This window comes from Hippocampus bargibanti, linkage group LG18 (assembly GCF_051943395.1).
Source record: "Hippocampus bargibanti isolate YZ-2025 linkage group LG18, ASM5194339v1, whole genome shotgun sequence".
Classification (NCBI taxonomy): domain Eukaryota; kingdom Metazoa; phylum Chordata; class Actinopteri; order Syngnathiformes; family Syngnathidae; genus Hippocampus; species Hippocampus bargibanti.
Genome location: NC_142751.1, coordinates 10,322,671 through 10,346,392, shown reverse-complemented (window position 1 = coordinate 10,346,392; position 23,722 = coordinate 10,322,671). Strand labels below are relative to the sequence as shown.

The window sequence follows — 23,722 nt, the reverse complement described above, 5'->3', positions numbered from 1 at the left end:
AAAATAAAAACAAAGATAACAATGGGTACACCAACAGCTGTAAACAAAAGATTTAAAAAAAAAAGTGATTCTGAAGGCTAAAAGTGCAAGTGTAAATTCAAATGAAGCTTTGTTGAGACGAAGGATGCGTGAATCAAAATCGTCCAAACGAGAGGAGCAGACCAAAGCGGGAATACGTATTTTTACTTCCAAATTTGGTTTCCAAATAGTTTTGTTGTGGAAAGAGCACTCGTAAAGCGTGGGCTTTTCCACGCAGGGTTCATTTTTACCTCCTGTATAGCGACCCCATCACCCCCCTCTCCCTCCTAACCACCCATCTTTCCTCTTTACCTTACAGCTGTTGTTTTGGATTAGCCAAATAGCTCCTGTCAGAAGCAGCCATCGCTCTCCTTTGCCACCCACTGAGCTCCACGCTCCCTCCGCCCCCCTCATCCTCGTGCACGTGTACACACGCCGTATTAAAGTCCTTGACAGGTGCGTGTCAAGGTGTTCCCAGGAATTCACCTCGCTTTTAACCGCACCCCTCTTGTCTTTTCACAGCAGAGCGGATAAAAAGCTTGGGCGGAGGGTATTGTGCGGTGGGGGGGGGGGGGGCATTTTGACAGCTGGTCAGACAAGCTGACAGCGAGAGGTGTTTGGACACGATGATGGCAAGCGTAATAATGTTATTGCAGTCATCTGGAGAACTCTTGGTAGGAGTCCGGTTGCAGAATCATCAGAGGGGCGTCCTTAATAATTTGACAGAGGCCCGTCAGATTCTGTTTTTTTTTTTTTTTTTTGGCTTGTTGTTTCTGCGACGGCAGACGCTCGAGGTGGAAAGGTGCCGTGCAAAGGCAATAAAAAGGCTGTCACGAATGAGAGGAGGAAATGTGCTCATGCGTGGAGAAATGAGCTGTGATTCGAGATCAAGCACGGCGATGTCAAATGGGGGAAATTGGGGCATTTACCCGACCCCGCGTATTGACAGGTTCATCCCGAGGTCAAGTCGAGCTGTGATTGTGGTCAATGGTGACTCGTCAGACAGCCAGCAGGTGGTGCTGTTTTCTCATGACATTATTTGTTGATGTAATTCAATGGCAGGGGTGTCAAACTCATTTCACATCGTGGGCCACGTATGGCCTCGGTAGATGCCAAGTGGGCCGGACTATTAAAATTATACCATATATGCTATAAATAACCAAATATTCCTTCAATACCGAAACTTGTTGAAAACACACCAAGCACGAATGTTTCATCTCTGTAAAAATATGACATGGTCCAGTTTTCATTGAAAATGCTACACTCCTCATCTACTTTTCTCTGTTTGGATGATGACATTTTGGCTAATGAGGGGGTTGAAACCACGGTTGAAAAAAAAAGACGGCGGTTGAAAAAAAAAACGCGCTGTTTTCTCCTACGTTGATCGAAACAGCACCACTCTGCCCCCTAGCGGACAATCCTTGAATTTCACGTCATTAAAATATCAATTCCACGTCGTTTTTGCATTTTTTCCTCTTTTAATTTATGCTGCGGGCCTGATCAAACCTCCTTGGGGGCCGGTTCCGGCCCGCGGGCCCTATGTTTGACACCTCTGGTCTATGGTTATCATCACCCCTTTCTCTTGTTGATATCACAGCGAACAAAAAAAGGATTTTTACTACTGTGCAATTACAATGTCTATAATAACTATAGATTAAGATTAAATCTCCCATTTCTGACCATTTTTCAAAGTGAATAAATGAAATACATTTTTTGGGGGATTAAGTTTTAACTCATTCACTGCCAGATGTGCAAAAATGTGTTGACTCCAGTGCCAGGGTTTTTGTCATTGTCACTCAAATTCCAGGACCCACAGAATATTGAGTTTTAGGACTACCTAAACATTCAGTACAGCGTTAGAAACCTTAGACTCTCTTCTTGCAACACAGTTAATTCCTAAATTATATGGGTCTTGAATTATATGATCTTGAAATCAGGGCGGGCCTCATCCAATATCACGTCTGGGTCACCAATTGTTGGAGAGCGACCTTCTTTCCTCCACTTGGATATGTGTTGTTTTTCAATTATTTTTCTAGAATATATTATTAGCTGTAACAAAGCACCTAAGACGCGTTATTAACATCGCAACAATACGCAACTTTTCTATGTTTAAAAAAAAAGAGCAAACCTGAAACAAATAGAATCCACAAAACAAATCGCCTCACTTCACCGATACCCGCTGACAAATGCGTCGATGTGTTGGCTTTAATCAGTATAATTAATTGCACTCGCGTTGAATAAGTAGAGGCTCTGCAATATGATTGTGTTTATTGCTTTTCCCCCATTGATTACATCTTATTTACACGCATGCTTCAGAAATATTCCGCAGGTCGTGCCCTCACCGGTCACAACATTAGGTACATTTCCCGACACAAGGCATGCACTTGGAGTAGAAAACAACAAAACAAAAGGATTTGATTAAATATGACACACTCACACAAGCACGTTGTGTGAATGTGAAAAATGGGATTGTCCAAGCGAAATGTGGCCTTTTGTTTATCTGCTTATTGTGTAATCTCGACCGGATCTGGATATCAATTGGTTTGAAATTAACCGTCTATCACCCGAACCACCATATAGCGCATTTAGTCCATTTCCTATTCTTCCCTTAATTGACGATGGTCCATTTTCACCAAATGGAGTACAAAGGAGAAAGAAACCTTAAAAGGAAACGCAGGTTAATTTGTCCAAACATTGTCAGAAACTTGACATAAGCCCTTTGACAGTGATTGATGGTCATACAATGATTGACAGTGTGCTAAAATAACACCTCTGTGGCAATGTCAATCAAAAAAAATGAATGTGGCTTTGTTTCCATCATAGGCAACCTTTTTTGCGTCATTTTTGGAAGCTATAGGGTCCACCTTGTTTTGTTATTTCACATCTAGGCCTTCAGTAGTGCTATGTCTGAATCAATCCAACTATTTTATGACTATACAACCTTTACCGCAGCTACAGTTGGGATTACGACTCATATAAATGTGATTTACTACAAGTCCACTAGAGGGTACTGTTACGCAAGAAATAAGGCCTGAGAGAAGGCCTCGGTCTCGCCAACTCGAAATCTGATTGGTTAAAGCAACAGTTTTATCAACACGTATTTGAAGTGACAGGGCCTGCAAAACTGATTGTAAAGGCATCCAGGTAGATTTCTGACCCTCGTAACAAATAATGTCTGAAATGTGATTGGTTAAATTGTTAACTCATTCACTTTGCAGTGCCAGGGTTTTTATCATTGTCACTCGAATTCCAGGACCCACAGAATATTGATTTTTAGGACTACATAATCACTCAATTCAATGTAAGAAACCTTAGACTCTATTCTTTCATCAGAAAAAAAAGAGTTAATTCCATAAATATATGGGTCTGGAGTTATATGAGCTTGAAATGAAGGCGGCTGTCCAAAATACAATGCAATACAAACGTATTGGTTTATACAGTGCGTTAACAACAGCTGAAGCTGGAACAAAGCACTAACATGGAAAAAGGGAAATGCTGCCCCCTTGTGGAAGAGAAAAAAACTTTACTAGAGGTTTGACCAGCGCTTTATCAGCATCAAAGCAAGAAAAAAAAAACAAAACCCGAACTAATTCGGGACTGGCGCTCTATGTCATATTTTCAATTCCCCAATAAATTTACATCAGGCTGTGATTCAGATATTTTTAGGCTAGCAGAGAAGGGGTTACAGGTCCTAATGGTCCACCACTGCTAATGACGTGTACAGAGTCTGTTGGATAAACAAATAGCGTTCGTTACCTTCGTGTATCAACCACAAAATCAAGTGACTGAAAACAAGCGTTCGATTGCTTGTATGCCACCACGAGTTCGAAAATCGAACCGATACTAGCGGTCGCGTACTCGAAATTTTTTAAGCAGATCATCATTTGTGTCTGCCAACAGTACGTCGTCCAGAGTTTATCTGTGGCTCCTGAAACCTCACTCTGAACCCCACCAGCCTACATGCTATACGCACATCGGTGGACATTTCATCATGTAATCGGATTACAGAGTGCATAAAAGGGTGTCAAACTCATCCTCGCCATGCGTCGTCGTCCCCGGTGTCAGGAATTAAGGCGGGAAGCCGCACACGAGAGCGAGCGAATCATACGTGGTGTAATCTTGACGAGACAATAGCCCTGAGTGACAATTGTCTGTCTTGTCTCGACGGTCGCAAGCCCCCCACTTCACACGGCCGCAGACGTCGTCCCCCTTTTAGACTGCGCGGTGATTGAACATTCATGCCATTATACGCTTTCATTGAGCTTTCTTCATCCGATTCTCTTTCCACAAAGCGCCACAAGTCAATCACCTGCGTAAAAAAACCTGCCTAAATATAGGGTGTGAGACGTGTTACACCACTCGGCGCGGCCACGGCTTGTAATTGAAACTTTTCCCCATTTGCTGTCCCCCCCCCCCCCTGCTCTCTCCCCCGTATGCTTTGGCTGCCGCCGGGAGATTGGCAGCTCTGAGTGGCCAGCAGATGAAGCGGCAGGCGCACTAATGAATAGAACACTGATTGCAGGATCCCCGAGATGCAAATTACGGTTCCTGCCACCCCTGACGACCGGCAATTACCGGGCCTTCGCAGCCATCGCCGCCGAAGAGGAGGAGGAGGAGGAGGACGCCTCGTGCATATTCATCACATGGCGGCCATATTGATCAACAACCTCAGGCAAGAAAGCATTAAATGTTTTTTTTTAATTCTGTTTTATGATACATTGACATAGCAATGGCTTCTTTTTCTTAAATTATCCTTTTTTTCTTCTTGTTAACTGGGATTATGTTCTTCTTTTTCACTATTGGCACTTGCTGGATAAAAAAAGTATTGATATGAACAGTCTTAAAGGACAACCGACGTCTCCGGACAAGTTGTGTCCATAATTTGTAAAATGGCTTCAAATGACTTCTACTGAGCGTATTTTACAAAGATTCCACCGCATATAGCTATATTTTACGTTTTAAGACTCGCACTGAATATTCCGGAAGTCTTGTTTTTGAGTTGGTGACGAGTCCTCACCCTACGTCACTGAAGGAACACCCCTGACCAAAAAAAGGACACATTGTAGCCTTCCATCACGTCAATGCATTTTGCTGTACTTTGGTCAGAAAACTTCATGTTGCACCAAAAATAGGCAGAAGAGGGCGACAAAGCTCCGTGTAAGGAATTAATCAGCCTGTGAAAACGGGCTGATTAATTCTTTCCACGGCGCTTTGTCGCCATTTTCTGGCTCTTTTTTAGTGCTACACTCCCCCCCCCCCTATTGCCTCAAAATGGCACTGAATAAATTATTTAATCGATTGCAAACATTTATGCTTTCCTCTTCAGAACTATTTGAATCATATGCATAACTGGATGAGTAACAAGAAAGCATATTCTCCGAATCTGAAGCCATTGTTTTGATTCTCCAGCAAGGCAAGACGTCTTGGGTGACGCTACGAACAAGGGGGCGGGACCTTCACAAACTGGCTCTTCCGGGTTAATTTTTTTGCAGATTTTGGACACTTTAAGTCATTTTTATTGGTGTTTTGCATTTAACTAAAAATATCATACTGCGTGTTTTGGGTTTTTTAGATGCTATTATATATAAACCATTATATACATATTCATCATATATAATCCAGATATAAAAAATTTTATGTGATTAAGTAGTAACCATTTTAATAAATCAGATTTTACAAATTTAGAACTGCGTCATGTAATAAAATGTTTGTACTGTAGTCAAACATCATAGAGTACACGGGGAAAGTCGTTAAGATTGCACAACTGACCATGTTGTGTTTATTATTCTGCTTTGTGTTGACTATTATGTGAAACGCGTTGTTACAGCTGCAGCAGTTGTGAAAGTGCAATATAAATTAGGCTGTACTGTATTGTATTGTATTATAAATTTGTCCAACAAATCATTCATCACACCGACAGTTGTTTCTAATATTTTGACTCTTGCGTACAGCGGCTTCATATGCTTCATAACCTAAATTTCAACAAATTTTCCCCAAATACATACATGACAGTGTCAATAAAAACATAGCATCATTTCATTTCAATTATTTTTATAATGAGACACGCGTGCGCACACAAAGAGGAGAAACCGCCGCACGCGTCACGACAATACGAAAAGATCCCGGTTTAGGCAACAACAAGGCAGCTGCCAGCTTTTAATGGCCCCAAAGGCCTCCAAACAAACATCTCATGATCACATTAGCCTCGTATCACAGCACTGTGTCATTATCGGCTTCTGTGTCCACGTCTCATTGACGAACTTGACGTCACAACTTCAATTCATTTTCTGGAGCTGGAGAGTTTGATTTATTTGAGGGGCTTTTCTAGTGGGGACCATGTTTTCTGTTGACCGCAGGCTGATTCTGATAGTGTAGTGTGTAATCTGGGGCCATTTTATGATTGGATCTGCGTCTTTTAGTGAAGCATTATTTTTAGACATATCAGAAGGATCGCGTCTCAGTATTTAGATACTATTTCTGCAAGACGGTGAATTAGACAGAATCATTGCACCTATCAGATCATATTTGATTGACATTTATTGACATATTTCAGAGCGCCGATGCGTATGTGGAACTGTCGCGGCTCGGAATTGAAGCGGATTTACGTGGGACAGATGTGAGACAATCTGTTAGCTGTCTAACTAGCTAGCTAGCTATCTATTAGTTTTCTATTAGCTAGCTAGCTAACTTGATCTATTTGAGTTATTCCCGGTTGAACGGGGTCACCGTTGCTAGCTACCTAGCTAGGTATCTATTTGGATTGGATTTGCCTTTATTAGTCATGCAGTGGAGAAATTTACATTTCACAGCAGCAAAGTTATGAAAGCTATTTGCTATTGATTAGCTGTCTAACTAGCTAGCTAGCTATCTATTTGTTATCTATTAGCTAGCTAGCTAGCTAACTTGATCCATTTGATTTATTCCCGTTTGAGTTAACACTGGCACATGTGGCTGCTGCTGCTCACCCACAGAAAAACTGATCCTGTGACTGTAAAGTGACCTTGAGAGTTTTGAAAGGTGCTTGTTAATGAAATGTATTATTATAATAATAATAATAATAATAATAATTATTATTATTATTATTATTATTAATCACTTTTCGTCAGTGCATGCGACAGCTTCCGTATTTGCTTTCAACATTTAGCTTATAGCAGACGTGCACATTTCACCCATGACGTCACTACTTTACACACTACTTGAGGGAGAAAACATGCTGCAGTGAGGGACTCAGTCGGACGCATTTTTTTGGGTCACCCTCCTGAAAGAGGGGTGTGTAAAAGTGATTGACAACTTTGACAGACGAGTACAGGTTTGCTTGCAATGAAATGGTGGACACTTGGAACATTTCTTGGGAAAGCCATAAATCGACTAAAAATTGACAGAAATAGCTGAAACTCTGGTGAATGGTCTTCCATAAACTGAATAATGTGTGGTTGTATTGTGAAATAAAGAGCATATTAATCAAAGCCACAATTGAAATTTTTATGGGTATGCATCTTTTTGGGCCACCCTGTACTTAAAATAGCCAGAGTGGCATACTTTCATTGTATTTTTTTGCCAATGGACCGTGACATGCTGTGATATATTCAGCTGTAGTTTGCATTTACTGAATTTATGCTTTATATCAACCCAACCCCCACCTCCACAAAAAAACAGACTTAATGTTATGGTTTCTGATGACATGTAGAATTCGTGCTCAAATCAACTCAAATGTGAATGAAATGTCAAAGTTTATACTGTATGTTACAAATGAGCTTGTTTTGAGATAACTGTCCTGTCTCATGCAAATGAGCGAGCCCTCAGCCCACCCCGTAAACAGCAAGGCCAGTTTATTTTTGTTACCATGGTGACTCATACCAGAACAAGGGAGATGCGACTTGGTAAGCAATTGAAATTTCAATGAACAAATCTCCTGGTTTGCAAATTGAACTATTTAAAATGTCATTTGCCAAGATTATGTCACACAGATGTTCATATTTCAAATGTGTCGAATTTTATGTAAAAAAAATCCGACTTTAATTTTATTTTATTTTTCCCTTGAGGGAGCAGATTGGAAATTGCGCTCTTGAGCAAGGCATCACCTCACTTACGTTGGAGTTAAGAAGACGAGGACTTTCCCAGAGGACAACGTTGGGCTCCTTGTCAACTTTCCACTTAAATAAAAAGTACATACACACACACACACACACACACGCACACACACACACACACACACACACACACACACACACACACACACACACACACACAAAAGCTAATTTTTCCTTTCAACTTCCCATCCACTCAGCAGCTAGACTTCTAGATGCATATCTAAAATATCACAAGCCTTCTGAAATCATCTCCTGCGCTCGCACACAAACGCGCACGCTGATGTTTGTCTGACACACAAAAGCGGCACTCAGGCGACGGCGGGGAAGAATGCGTGCTTTTACAAAGTGGTTAACATATGCTTTTTTTCCCGTCTCTCTTGCTCACTGATTTGTATCTTATCAGAAAATAGCTGGTGAGTTTAGCATCAAACTAACGTTGGGGCCCCAACAGCCATCAGTCTGAGCCATTTATCGTTATTATTTTCAAGTTCAAATTGAAATCCATTTGTAGAACCGAACTATATGGTAAAATTTAACTACATTTTTAGTTAGATGAAAGTTTGTGAAGATGGAAAAACAATGGGCGTTGAATTGTGAAGATGCAGTTAACTGCTGTATACAGGTGTAATATTACCTATCGCCACTAGATGGCATTAGTTATGTTTTAACTGGGCCATACTTTATGCTGTACTGTATATGAATCTTTGTATATCTATATATATATATATATATAGATAGATAGATACAGTATATATATATATATATATATATATATATGTATGAGTATGTATGTATATATAGTATAGATATAGATATTTAGTATATGATATAGATATAGATATATCTATAGATATCTATATCTATCTATCTATCTATATATATATATATATATATATATATATATATATATATATATATATATATATATATATATATATATATAGATATCTCGATATCTATATCTATCTATATATACAATGCAATACATCCTAATTTATATCGCGCTTTCACAACAGCTACCATTGTAGCAAAGCGCTTCACATAATAGTCAACATAAAGCAAAAAAATAAACACAACAGTAACATAAAAACATGGACAGTTGTGCAATCTTAAATAGTTTTTGTTGTTGAATTAATTAATTAGTCCCCCATTTTGAGTGTGTTGATTTTGGACCGCAATGTTTGTTTCTAGTTCAGCAGTTTGTATGTTGTTGTTTTTTTTTTTTAGTTCAAATCGTTTGGGTTAGAATATTGGATGCTTTAATCAGATCCTTGCATTAATTAGGTGAGTGAAACTTTTCTCTCCTTGCACACAGTAATCATGTCCAAGGTTGTTTGTCTACTAGTGAGAGTGAAAGACAACACCTGAATTCAAACAGGAAGCAATCACTTGAGGAGCTATTGAGGGGCTTCACCCATGCTCCGTCCGGCATATCTTTTTTTTTTTTCTGGACGTGACCCAATGGTCAAAGTTGGCAGCCTGGCCTCGGTGTCAAGTCGCATGCGCCACCGAAGGGATCATATGATCACTTGTGACAGGAGTCACAGGGAGTCAAGTGGGGTCAGCAGGAGTATCCTGGCGTTCTGTTCGTTTAATCACCCGTTTATTTGTTTAACAGACCAAACTCTGTTGGGGAGGGACGCGATAGGAGGAGGAAGTGAAAGTTAAGGGATAGCGGTGGATTTAGATCATGTTTCACTTCACTTTGGAACGTTGATCGAACGATCGATAGATGGAGAGAGAAAGAGATAAATATCGAGAGATCAAGACATGGATCTAGGAGACCAATGGTTCTTCAACTTTTCACACCCCTCCAACAAAATTAAAAAGTAACCATAGTCGCAGCAAGCCTAAATGTTCATTAAAACATGGACAATGTTTTTTTTACGAGATGATATTTAATCATAATGAAAGACAATGTAAAATTATTCACAATTTGAATACTTGAACATTTTTCGTCCTCGCCACCAGAAGGCGCACTTTCTCCATCCTTGAGGATTGCTACAATTGCGATAAAAATCTAAAATAAAATAAGTGAATCTACTTTGTTGGACTAAAAATTGGAATTAAGTATTGTACAAATACTGTAATTTAGTAGTTTATGGTAAACAAATAGATCTATTTTCCCTTTTCTATTTAGAATCCGCCATTTATTTACCATCCATCATATGCTTTCCTATATATCCTGTTATATTTTCGTTTTTATGATATATTTAGCTGAATACAGTGTATTTGAGTACAGTACGTTAAAAACGGGTATTCCTATGTTACAATATTATCGATAAATTCAAAAATATATTAAATCATATAATGTACTGTATGCAAGAGGTGAGCAAGTAGCTCGTTGCTGCTCTCTTTTGGCAGGGATACATAACTGCTCATGTGAAGTCTCACAGATATGCAGTACTCGCTCCGAAAGTACTCTCTTTTCATGTTTTCCTAACTGTACCTTTCAGTGTATTCTATATACGAATTTCAATAATTTCTGTCTATTTTCAAAATGTTTTTAAATGAACGAGGCTTTGATCATTGTATCTCAAATTGTAATTAAAGTGTAGATCTATTTGTTTACCCTAAACTACCAACCTACAGTACGTGTACAATACCTATTTCCAATTTTTATTCCGATAAAGTCGATTCACTTATTTTATTTTTCACTTGTAACGCAATTGTAGTAATCCTAAAGTCTGGTGAAAGTTCGCCCTCTAGTGGTGACAACAATATATTTAAATGAAGTCGGGCCCGGTCAGTATCATAACGGATTTAATCACAACACCATTTGTCACTTTTTATGCTGCCTGTACTCCAAATCATCTCATCACGACGGAGACTCCAAACCTGTTTTTTTTTTCTCACACGCAAAAAAATAAGTTGATTAACGTCATAATTCAAATGATGAAAGCGGCATATTTGCATCTCATTGAAATTATAATATCCTCATCTGTGGAAAACAAACGAGTCCTGTGCTTCAATGCTAGGTTCATTTTCATAGACCAAATTCAACGCAGTTACAGTCATGAACATCGCATATTCCAAGGTAACGTTGTGGTCCTGGGTCTCCACCGGTTTAATAATTCACTGAATGGACGTTCAAATTACTGTGATGGGACGGCGAGTGTGACTGAAGGCTGATTCAGGGATAGCAATCACTCTGACACACGAGAGGGTTATTGCCATCCAGCGGAAGGCATACTTGATGCCACGTTGATATTGCTGAAACTGTATCATCAACAATATCTTCTATACATACGTACTCATTGTGTACATTGGATTAAATTGACTGAATTGCATTGCCTATGACCCCATCCCGCTCCCATCAAGTGATGCCGTATTCCATTTTCTCACCACCTTCATTTTCTGTGAACAGGCCACGCCCACTTGCTGCTCACCTGAATATAAACTCACCTGGCAGCATCAGCAGCACAGAGCCTTTTTTTGCCTTCCTTGAACCCTGGTCGTCATTTTTCACCTGTCACATTGAAAAAAGTTTCGGTAAGTTGAATATATATTTTGTTTGATTACCTTTGAGATAATTGACTCTTTGACCATTTGACATGACACTGTGATGCAGTTTACACTGTAATACCCGTGCGAAAAAAAAACATCTCAATCAAAAATGACATTTTTGTAGCCAACAAAGACTTACATTGTCTGTGTTCCGGAATGCACAATGATTCATATTTAGGCCATCATTTCCCCATGTGAACAAGGAGTTCGTCTGTGCCCTGATAGCGCCTCTGTTGCGTCGCCAGGATCAAGTGACAGACAAACAGTGAGGTTCCCTTGACGGCTAAATCCACCTCTAGAACTTTGTTGAGAAACCCCACCAGGGCCAGCGCATACGGACAAGCCTCCCATCTCCTTGCCACACACACATATTCACACATTGAGACACACAAAGGCCAACTGTCCAACATCCACACATTGATTTGTCCAATGTACAGGAAGTAAGGTGATACCAGGAAAGGAGAGAATGTCAAATAAGCCTACAGAAAGAAAGAGCGAACTGCAACTGTGTCTGTCAGCTACAATTGGGGTCTTAGATGAAATGGAAGAAATGAAGAAGTGATACAAATGGCAGTCACTGTTTATTATTTATTCCTCTTTCTATCTATCTATCTGTCTGACGGTCGGTCGAGCGGTAAAGCGAGCTAGCTATTTTTCTATCTCGCCAGCTAGCTAGTGAGCTAGCTATTTATCTATCTATTTCTCCAGCTAGCTAACAAGCTAGCTATTTATCTATCTATTTTGCCAGCTAGCCAGCAAGCTAGCTATTTATCTATATATCTCGCCATCTAGCTAGCAAGCTAGCTATTATCTTTCTATCTCGCTAGCTGGTGAGCTTGCTATTTATCTATCTACCTCGCCAGCTAGGTAGCAAGCTAAGTACTTATCTATCTATCTATCTATCTTGCCAGCTTGCTAGCGAGCGAGCTATTTATCTATATATCTCGCCAGCTAGCTAGTGAGCTAGCTATTTATCTATCTCGCCGGTTAGCTAGCGAGCTAGCTATTTATCTATTTATCACGCCAGCTAGCTAGTGAGCTCACTATTTATCTATCCATTTCGCCAGCTAGCTAGGAAGCTAGCTATTTATCTATCTATCTCGCCAGCTAGCTAGCGAGCTAGCTATTTATCCATCTCACCAGCTAGCTAGCAAGCTAGCTATTTCTCTAATCTATCCCGCGAGCTAGCTATTTATCGATCTATCTGGCCAGCTTGCTAGCAAGCTAGCTATTTATCTATCTCGCTTTTTTATTTATTTCCAGATGTATTTTTTTTTCTTTTTTTCTCATGTTAATGTATGCATTTATTTTGTTTATTTCCTTGTTTTTTTCCCCCAAATAGTGTATCATATAAGTCCAGAATTTGAACAAAGACATCATATTAGGACTTTATTTGGGGTGACATTATGACTTCATTATGAGTCACAGCGAATCACTTTCATGATTTGTTTGGCAGTTTTTTTACACGAGTTTTTTTTGATACCCTTAACTGATATCCATATTTAAACACTGCAATTATTTGCTCTTTGTGAATACCAAAGTCGTCTTATTATCGTAGTTATTGACCTTATAAGTACATTATGAAATGACAATTTACATTTAGAATGGAAGTGAGATGGACAAACTGAAGAGGTGCTGACCATGAAGTCGGTGGTGGCCCGGTTGGACTTTTATTTCATTTTAAGAGCCATTTTATCATGTTGAGTGGAATTGAAGTGTGTTTGTGCCTTTGCAGGATTAATCATTTGTGTATGGCTTTGCACCAATCTTTCGTGATGCTTCAAAAGTATGTTTGTGACTTTGGTGGATGCGCAATATTTGGCCCATTTGCCGGTATGTGAGGATCTTTATTACAATCCTGTGTACTCCTCAACTGCAGCACGTCATCATGACCTCCAGCATGTCACTTCGTGGTTACTCAGTAAGTCGTCAGCCGTCGTTTTCCAGCCGCTCCCTGATGGACACCGCCCGCTGCCGCGCATCCGTCTCACTCTGCGCCGGTGGAACGCTGACCCGATCGGCGTCCGTCAGCCACGACCTCAACGGGCCGACCGGCTTGCAACTGAACGGACGCCATGGCAACAGCGCCAACGAAAAGGAAGCCATGCAGAGTCTCAACAACCGTCTGGCCAAGTATCTGGATAAGGTATCCTTCTGTTTGGAGTTCTTGGTCAGCAGCCAAGCGGCAGGCGAGGATGCGATACTGCGGTTGCGCTTTGATCAAACCTCTTTTTGTCATCGCAGGTGCACTCACTGGAACACTCCAATGCCGACCTGGAGATGAAAATCAAGCAAGTGATGATCGAGCGCATTCCCAAGGGTCATGACCTTGACTCCATGATGGCCCAGGCCCATGCAGTCGAGCAGGAGGTAAAAATACATTGGCAAGACAAGTCATCTTTATTGTCAAAAATGCTCTATGGAAAACATAGCATATGTGTAATATATTTCCGAGCCTGTTTTGAGGGGGCAACTATGAAGACCGTCCCCGTCATTCGTGACACTTTCACATTCAGTTTATACAGGTAACATCCGACTTACAACTGAGTTCCTTTCCGACCAAAACGGTCGTAAGTCAAAATTATCGTAAATCGAAATCCATTCAAAATGTTGAATATAGACTCGGAGGATAAATGACTCGCAAACTCCCCTCCTCTGGTGCCATCACGCGGTTGATTGCTGTGTGAGCGTGAGATGCTGGCTGGCTGGCCAAAATTGTTGTACGCGTTGCTGGCCTACTAGCGCGTTGCAGTGCCAGGCGTAGAATAAAAAAAATTAAAAATAGGGTCTGGAGGTCGTGGTCATAAGTATGGGTGGTCGTAAGTCGATCCGTTCGTAAGTTGGATATTACCTGTATTTTTTTTTAGGTGAGGAAGAAGACTTTGGAAAATGCTCGCCTCATGTTGGAGATCGATAACGCCAGACTGGCTGCCGATGACTTTAGGATCAAGTGAGTAGTTCACGATTACACTGAAACATCTGCCAGCCTTGCACAAAAAAAACAAACAAAAAACAATTTCAATTAGGTGGGAGACAGAACTAGTGATGTGTCAGTCAGTGGAGCGAGACTGCGTGGCCCTGAAGAAGGCCAAGAGTGACCATGACCAGATTATCGCTTCCCTCAGGGGCGACCTCGACAGCCTGAAAGAGGAACTTTATTTCCTGAGGAAGAACCACGAGGAGGTAGTATGCGTGCCTTGTCTGTTTCTTTGGGATTCGTTGTTTTAATTTCATATTAAGTCATTCAAGCGTAAAAACTTTTGTCTTCAAACTTTCCTATAATAGTAATAATACATTTCATTTATAAGCGCCTTTCAAAACTCTCAGGGTCACAGGATACGTTTTTTCCTGTGGGTGGGCAGCGGCAGCCACTCGCACCAGCGTTCACTCAACCCGCAATAACTCAAATAGATAGAAAGCTAGCTAATAGCTAAATAATAAGAAGAATCATCATCATCATCATCATCATAATACATTTCATTTAGAAGCGCCTTTCAAAACTCCCAAGGTCCCTTATTTACAATCACAGGATAACTAGCTTGCTAGATAGCTAATAGGTAGCTTGGTAGATAGCCAGCCAGATAGCTCATCGATGGCAAATAAATAGCAAATTGTATTTTTTTTTGGAGGGGGGGGGGGCAAGTTGTCAAAATGAATGTCCTTCGCAGCAGTTGATGTCACAGCAGAGTCGAGGAAGGGTGGCTACCTAGCTCACTAGCTATTTGCTATCTATTTGCTTTCAATTAGCTATCTGGCTCGCTATCTAGCTGGATACCTATCTAACTAGCTATTTGCTATCTATTTGCTGTCAATTCGCTATCAGGCTGGCTATCTAGCTGAATACCTAGCTCGCTACTTAGCTAGCTAGCTATTTGCTATCTATTTGCTGTCTATTAGCTATCTGGATGGCTACCTAGCTAGCTACCTAGCTTGCCGGATTGTAGTTGACTGACCTAATTTCGCGGCTGAAAGTGGTCTTCAGGGGGTCCTTTGGTTACAACAGACACAAAGAACAGATTGTAGATTGTATTACACTAAGACAGCCGCTTCTGTCCGCTCATTTTATGTGAGGTGTACTAGAGCCAGCTAATTTTTCTTTGACGAAACTCGCTTTATCTCCACAAAACGGCATCATGATCATACAGACGCAAATTGGAGCATGACAACACTATGGCACTTTTTTTTCAAATATTTATGTCCACTGTAGCTTCTTATTCAATTACTTCTAAAATAAAGCATTGGTTTACTACTTTTACTTTGTTTGGATGGTAAACTGAGCCGTCCTTCATTAGCTATTGATGAAAAACCTCTAAATAATATATTATTAATTCCTACTTTGCAGGAACTGGAGCAGATGAAGTCTCGTATAGCCCGCGATGAGGTGAATGTGGAGGTGGACTCGGCCCAGGGACCAGAGTTGGGAGCCATCTTGTCTGAACTGCGGCTCCAATACGAGGGCATAGTGAAGAAAAATAAGGAACATGCCGAGCACTGGTACCGCAAAAAGGTCACTAATGTGCTTTGGAATACAAGTTGGGAAAAAATACATTGAAGCAGAGACATTTTAAACTTTCTCTCATGTCAGCTGGAAACGGTGCAGAATGACGTGAAGGAGAGCAATGAGGCCCTGAGAGTTGCCCAGAGCGAGCTGATCGAAAGGCAACGCTTCCTTCAAACCCTTGAAGTGGAGCTGGAGAGTTTGCACAAGCAGGTGGCTAGCTGCACTCCAAATGACTAATGTGAACAAAGCGATAAAGTCACAGAAAGTATTCTTGGGGAGATTTACTGCCTCGACAAGAAAATTCAGACTGTACAAGAACAGAATCGAATCATTGGCATCCTGCGTTGCCTCTGTATCTCGCCTCAGGTTGCGGCACTGGAGATGAACCTGGTTGAAGCTAATCAGAAGTACGCCGCCGAAATGGAGCGTCTGCACGTCACCCTGAACCAGTTGGAAGAAGACCTTTCGCAACTCCGGCTTGACATGCAGCGGACCAAGACGGACTACGAGCAGCTCTTGCGTATCAAACAGAACCTGGAGATGGAGATTGCCACCTACAGACGCTTGTTGGAGGGGGAGGAAAGGTAAAGTTGCGGTCTCATTGGGCAGTGTGATGCTAGTTTAGTACCAGCTGAAAATGGCATTTTAAAAAAAGTGAGGTGGGTAGAATCTTCGATTAGATGGCAAAAAGTATCAATTGACATGGATCCTCTTTTGGAATTAGTTTAAGTGAAAAAGCCATGGGAATCGCGGCATTAAGTCACAACCTTTTCTTTTATGCAACATGACTTTATTATTATTATTATTAATAATAATAATAATAATAATAATAATAATAATAATAATAAATAATAATAATAATAATAATAATAATAATAATAATACATTTCATTCATAAGTGGCTTTCAAAACTCTCAAGGTCACTTTACAGTCACAGGATCGGTTTTTCTGCGGGTGAGCAGCGGCAGCCACATGCGCCAGCATTCACTCAACCCGGAATAACTGAAATAGATAGAAAGTTAGCTACTGTATGTCAACATGTGCAAGCTGAAAGGCAAATTAGTGTCGACTCATCACTTGAGTATCTGTCCTTGTTTTTTCTTTGTTTTTCAGCATTAAGGAAGTTCCACCTCCACCAAAAAGTGAGTACTTTTAGCTTTTAATATTTGCCATATTCATATTCTTGAAACCATTATTTACCATTATTTATTATGGATGGATGGATGTGTTTATTTATTTGTCTATTTATTTATTTATTCATTTATTTATTTACTTATTTATGTGTTTAGTTATTTATGTGCTTATGTATGCGTTTATTTGTATGTGTTTGAGTGATTATTTATTTATTTCTGTGTGTGGGTTTTTTTTTTTGTTTATTTGTTTGTTTATTTTTAGAATAGTCCAGCATTTGAAAAAAGATACGTTGGAAATTAATGTTTCCTTTTCATGGTATTAGGACATTATTCAGGTGACATTATGACTTTGTTATGAGTCACATCGAATCACTTTGATGATTTGTTTGCCACATTTTTAATACACGATGCCCCAAACTGCTACCCACATTTAAACATTATTTGTTCATTCTGAATCCAAAAGGCATCTTATTATCATAGTCATTGACTTTATTTATGATAGTATTATTTATTTATGAGTATTTATTTATTTTTAAACATGCATTTCATCACATTTTATCCAATTTCAGATCAGGTGTGGCTGTCATACTACCGGATCATAACGTGCAGATATTCTTTTTTTTTTTCATGAGGCGTGGAACTTCAGCTGAGTTAACAAAATCGGGTTTTCATTCAACATTTGTTATATTATCATGAAACCTTTGGCTAATTCTCATGACAGGATGGGGTACGCTGGTGCGTTTTGGCTGCCGCTGCTCGCCCATAATTATTTTCGCTTCTTTTTTACTTTTTTATTGGTTTATTGTTCTGGTGTTTATTGTTCTTTTAATTGTAAAGTGTCCTTGGGTGCTTTGAAAGGCACTTGTAAATTATTATTATTATTATTATTATTATTATTATTATTATTATTATTATTATTATTATTATTATTCGCCAACACGCATAGCATCTCAATTCAACATCCTCGCATGCTTGTGTGTCTTTGTTTTTTATGATTGCGCGTACAGAGGAACCTGACGTGCGCACCAGGAAGATCGTCAAGGTGGTGACGCAGACGATGATCAACGGCAAGGTGGTGGATGAATCCAGCGAGGTGGAGCAAATCGAAGAAACCAAGAAATAGGAAGGTGCATTTAGGAGGCAATAAGAAAGTGAAAAAAAAAAAAAATGGATGTGACATTTATTCATGACTGGAGACGTTCTGTCTTGTGAAATGTAAGCTAACATAGCGATGCATACTCATATTCTGCTAATATGATTAGACATGTAGGATAAAATACATACGAAATAATACTGTGTACCCCGTGATATTTACTTTTTTAGGGAAGGGATGTTCAAACCTTTTGCAAAGGGGGGCAGATTTGATGTATTAAAAATGTAGGGGCTGGTGACAACCTTGGCAGACGTTCTTTACACATGACACTAATTAATTTAAATTAATTTCAGTGAGCCATGATGTGTTTCACATTTTCTTATTTTAATTTCCGCTGTTCTGGTTCATTTGAAACACGCATATCAAAATTTAATCGACATTGTCAATTCTTTTTGTTGATTGTCGCCATTTTAGAAAACAGGGAGTCTCATTCAGTCAAATACTCATATACTAATTTGTTATTCCTAATTGAGCCTCTAGATGGCAGCACTGAGCACATGCAGGTAACAACGCTAGTGCCCAATGTATTAATTATAAATGCGTTTACTGTCGTATCCCTAACACATAATAATAATAATAATACATTACATTTTAAGCGCCTTTCATTGTTCTCAAGGACAGTTTACAGTCACAAACAAGCAATGCAGGAAATAAAATACAATTATAAATAGAAACAAGAGAGATAGCTACACAGAAAATGCAATTTTAAATAGGCGGGTTTTGAGATGGGACTTGAAGGTGAGAAGAGAATTGATGTTACGAATGTTGGCAGGAAGTGAGTTCCAGAGTTTGGGTTAGAGCAGCTGAAGCCTTTGTCACCCATCGTGCTGAGACGGGCGGGGGGAGGGGGGCACACACAGAGGTGGAGGGAGGAAGAGGATCTGAGGGAACGAGAAGGAATAGAAATTTGACATGTGCAAAGATAATGATTTAACCCCTTATGTCTTGATGTGTGGTTGAATAAATGTTGCCTGTTATGATCATGTGACGAATGGGTGGTATGTCACATTTACAAAACATTTATTGATGCTTAACTCATTCAATGCCAGGCTTGCAACAATGTGTCCACTCCAGTGCCAGGGTTTTTGTCATTTTCATTCAAATCCCAAGACCCACAGAATATTGTGTGTTAGGACTACATAAACATGCAACGCAGCATAAAAAAAAACCTTAGACTCTCTTCTTTCATCAGAAAAAGTGAAGAGTTAATTCCTAAATTATAGGGGTCTGGATTAATCTGAGCTTGAAATGGGGGCTGCTGTACAAAAGGCAATTTCTGCCCTCTCGCGGGAGGGAAAGCATTAACAGAGGTCTGACCAGAGCTTGATCGGCACCCACCCCAAAAAAACAAAAAAAAAACAAAAATTCGGGAATGGCGGTCTACGTCATATTTTCAATTCACAAATAAATTGGGGAATGGCAGTGAATGAGTTAACAGGATTTTGTTTCATGATTTTGTCGGGTATCTGTAACGGCACTGAAAGGCCAACCATGGAGTATACCAAGGGCAAGACCCACACTGCTTTCTTTCAAATCACTAATCCGATTTTTGCCCTCGAGTATGAGCAGACTGGACTGAATGAGGAAAATATCAGGCATTCTGTGTGTCTGCGGCTTCTTACGGCGGATCAGGAAGGCGATCAGCGGCTAAGTACATTTCAGACTTTCCTTTATTCACAAAACAAAGCCAGATTTTGTTTTAGAAAAACAAATGTTACATTCATTCAAAGACCACAGGAGACGGCAACTTCGTAAACCTGGACTCCAGGAAATGACTTGTATACGGTGGTCATATATATGTATATATATATATATTTTTTTTTTCTTGTATCACATCAGTCCACGCAAACATTCTGTTCCACATCACTCTTGCTTTCAAGTCACAACAACTTCAGCCCGGTGTCGCCGCTTTGCTTCTTGTCTCTTTCGCGTACTTTTCTTTTGCCATTGTATTCTTTAACACGCTCCAGATTGCAGCACAGGTTGGAACTGTCCGACCATGCAGATGTCTTCCTGCTTCTGACGTACGATGCGTTGGATGGCGGGGGGCAGGCCACGGGGATTCCTGGAGAAAACCAGGGCGTAACCATCCTCGCAGCTGCCGTCCTCCTTGACGGTGCGGCAGGCGTAGGTGATGGCGTAGTTGTCGTAGTCGGTGTCGATTACCCAGTAGTTGTCCCCTGGAGGAGGTCAGGGTTCACATACTGTTAGGAAAGGGGCGCAAAAAAATCGAATCTTTTTTTACACTTGCCTCCGCTGGACAAGTAGCTGGCCAGTCCCTGGTAGTTCATGAACATCTTGCCGGGAGTTGCAGGGTCGGGGACGGAGTACTGGGCAGCCATGTCAGCGCATACGACCCAAAAGCTACAATATAAAAACGTGAAAAATTCCTGTCTTGATATCAACGCTTTCCTCATTTTTGTTTACAGAACCATCTTGGAGACAATGCTGACAAACCGACTCCTCTGTCTGAACGGTCATTCAGTTACCAATTCGCCCACCTATCCACAATACAGACGCTCCCCAACTTTCATTCGAGTTACGAATAACGTTACATACAAAATTTTTTTTGCGGGTACAGTATGTCGAAAAATGTTCGGACAGAAAGACTGTAAGTTAGATTTTATATTGCAGAAATCCCTCTTCCCAGTTGACGTTCCAGGAGGACGCGATACATAACAAAAAGTAATGGCTGCTGGCACATCATTCAGTAATGATGTGACAGCAGCTTCAGTAATGGCTTACTGAAGTATGTCGTCATACTACAGTCGGTGTGAACTTATTTTATGACTGTTAGAGCATCTTTGTTTTATACTTCCCCGTTCAGTGTTTGACTTAAACATACATTCCATACAAAATATAGCACTGAAGCAACTTACGAACAAATTCACCTTACGAACGACCGCTATATCGTTCGTAATTTGGGGAGCGTCTGTATTTGTGGGTTTATCTGAAGTAAAGCCATGACTAACAAGTGAGCGCCAAGGCCATATGGTGAATTTACACTTTTTTTTAAAAAGTCAGGAAATTGCAAAATGCGGGTGTCCAACAAACCCGAAGAGGGTGACGCGTCCCTTGGAGGAAGCCGTCATGCTGCCGTCATCGTCGATGGTGTACTCCGCCGAGATGTTGTCCTGCAGGAACAAACCCTCCGGATCCTTCTTCTGCAAAGCGTACCACTTCCCGGAATACTGAATGCAAAACATTCATCGGTATGTCAAACCTGCTTTTGAATTAATTTTGAGCTCGTTTTTCATTGGTAGCAAATTTAAGGATGTACTTACTCTTTTGGGATCAAAGTCCTGTTTGACGGAAAAGCTGTCAACCACGCATGGGGTAGACAGACAGCTTTCAATGCAGGAGAGAATGACCAGCAGGAGTGCTAGTTTCGTGGACGCCATTCTGGGTGGACACAAACCAGATCACAATATCAGATCACGAGGAAAAAAAAACACCGGTTTAGGTCAACCATCCCAGAATAAGTCTTATATTCGACATTCATGTGTAATCATCATTGTGTAATGTGACCATCAGCTTTTTCTTCATAAGCAGATCAAAAAATACTCTTTGTCCTACCTTGTTTGTGTCGAATTATGAGCAAGAAGTGTACGTACGTTGCCAAACACCAGATTGGGTCCGACGTCCACCGTCGCTTCCTTTATATACGGCTAAACGCAGACCAGCTTACAACTGATTTTCATTGCCGGGTACTAAATAAGGTGCTTAAATCTAGAGGTAATCTCGTTGGCAAGAAATCCTTACTGTAAGCTGGCTTCTGTGTTCAAACTTGCCAAAGATTTACTGTAAAAAAAAAAATACAACAAAACAAACAGACTTTTATGTAACTAACGACAGGCTCAATCAGTTACATGTTACTTGAAAACCACTGCCAAATTCTTTGAGAGGCTTCAGCCCAAGCCTATTTTGCTCAAGTTGCACCGTTTATGATTCAGGGGGCATAAAACATTTTGTAGAAATGTACAGGTAACGTCCGAGTTACGCCCGGGTTCCGTTCCGACAAAACGTTCGTAAGTCGAACGGTCATAAATCGAAAAGCATTCAAAATAGCTGATGCAAGGTTTATATGTCAGGATAGTATATGATGTGAATCTGTTGTTTTTAAGCAATGTTTTATATAGTGCTAGCTATTAGCTATCTAGCTATAGTAGGTGGCTATTAGCTATATATTCGCTAGCTAGCTATTAGCTATCTATTCGCTAGCTAGCTAGCTTTCTATCTATTTGAGTTATGGCGCGTGTGGCTGCCGTTGCTCACCCATCTTATCCTGTGACTGTAAAGCAGGGGTGTCAAAGTCATTTTTTGCCACGGGCCCCATTGTAGTTATGGTTTCCTCTCGAGGGCCGTTATGAATTTGGGGAACCCATTTGAATGTTTAAATCCCTTCAAATATTACACATAGAGCACACAGCAAATTAATGAATAACTCGTTTTCAAATCTGAAGTCAAGAATAATGACTTTTATTGTGGTTGATATCCAAAAATATGAAATTTTGGCTCAGATTTTAGCAATCATCATGGAATTTAACAAGTTTGATTTGCTTTCGCGGGCCGAAAAAAAATGATGGGGCGGGCCGGATTTGGCCCGCGGGCCTTGACTTTGACACCTGTGCTGTAAAGTCACCTTGAGAGTTTTGAATGGCGCTTATAAATGAAATGTATTATTATTATTATTATTATTCATAGTAGTAGTAGTATAAATAAATACATAAATAGTGCTGCACACATGCAACTTTCACCGACGTTTCTATTGTTTATTTCTAAACAAAAAATTAACGTTTGATGTTAGACTTTACTAAAAAAAGAAGATAATTAAAATATGAAATGTATTTTGCTCCTTTACAGGACCCAATGTGAACTGCCCTCCAAAAATGTCTCTTAAGTGAAACAAGCTCGAACTATGGCCCGTCAAATGCTAGCAGACAGGTGCACGCAAACAAACACACTCTCATCTCCTCTGCCATGTGAACTCATGAAATTCCCAGATTAACCTCGGTCACTTGCGATTACTGCTGTCATAACGTTGCAACGTTAACATTAACCCACCAAAATTGGCCACTGGCTGTCTTCTGCCGTGCTTGTCTCTTTTATACAATTAAAGCTAGCCACAAAAAAAGGACATCAAGTTCAGGGGCTGCACACCAATTTAGTAAACAGTGTCCCTGTTGAGACAGATGACATACAAGCCAATAAAGTCAGACAATCTACTTTCTCCTCTGGGCTCTAATCCGTCTTGTGTAGCCTGAAGCGGCCCACGGACGGATGCAAATAGTGCAACTGTAGCAATTGAATAAAAAGCTGC

The 23,722-nt window shown here is 40.3% G+C and overlaps 2 protein-coding genes across 2 annotated transcripts; one reads left to right on the top strand and one right to left on the bottom strand.

The window, feature by feature from the left end:
- Window positions 1-7,649: 7,649 nt before the first annotated feature.
- LOC148884561 (keratin, type I cytoskeletal 18) lies at window positions 7,650-18,643 on the top strand. Its single transcript, XM_089019720.1, has 12 exons — window positions 7,650-7,898; window positions 8,061-8,183; window positions 11,476-11,600; window positions 13,495-13,761; window positions 13,860-13,985; window positions 14,483-14,565; window positions 14,642-14,798; window positions 15,958-16,122; window positions 16,201-16,326; window positions 16,483-16,700; window positions 17,230-17,258; window positions 18,257-18,643. The coding sequence occupies exons 4-12, from the start codon at window positions 13,504-13,506 to the stop codon at window positions 18,370-18,372; spliced, it is 1,278 nt and encodes a 425-aa protein (XP_088875846.1). The 5' UTR covers window positions 7,650-7,898; window positions 8,061-8,183; window positions 11,476-11,600; window positions 13,495-13,503; the 3' UTR covers window positions 18,373-18,643.
- Window positions 18,644-20,054: 1,411 nt separating this feature from the next.
- On the bottom strand, window positions 20,055-22,108 carry rbp4l (retinol binding protein 4, like). Its single transcript, XM_089019721.1, has 5 exons — window positions 21,979-22,108; window positions 21,687-21,804; window positions 21,457-21,593; window positions 20,654-20,766; window positions 20,055-20,582 (listed from the first exon to the last, which is right to left on the bottom strand). The coding sequence occupies exons 2-5, from the start codon at window positions 21,801-21,803 to the stop codon at window positions 20,359-20,361; spliced, it is 591 nt and encodes a 196-aa protein (XP_088875847.1). The 5' UTR covers window position 21,804; window positions 21,979-22,108; the 3' UTR covers window positions 20,055-20,358.
- Between the last annotated feature and the right edge of the window lie 1,614 nt (window positions 22,109-23,722).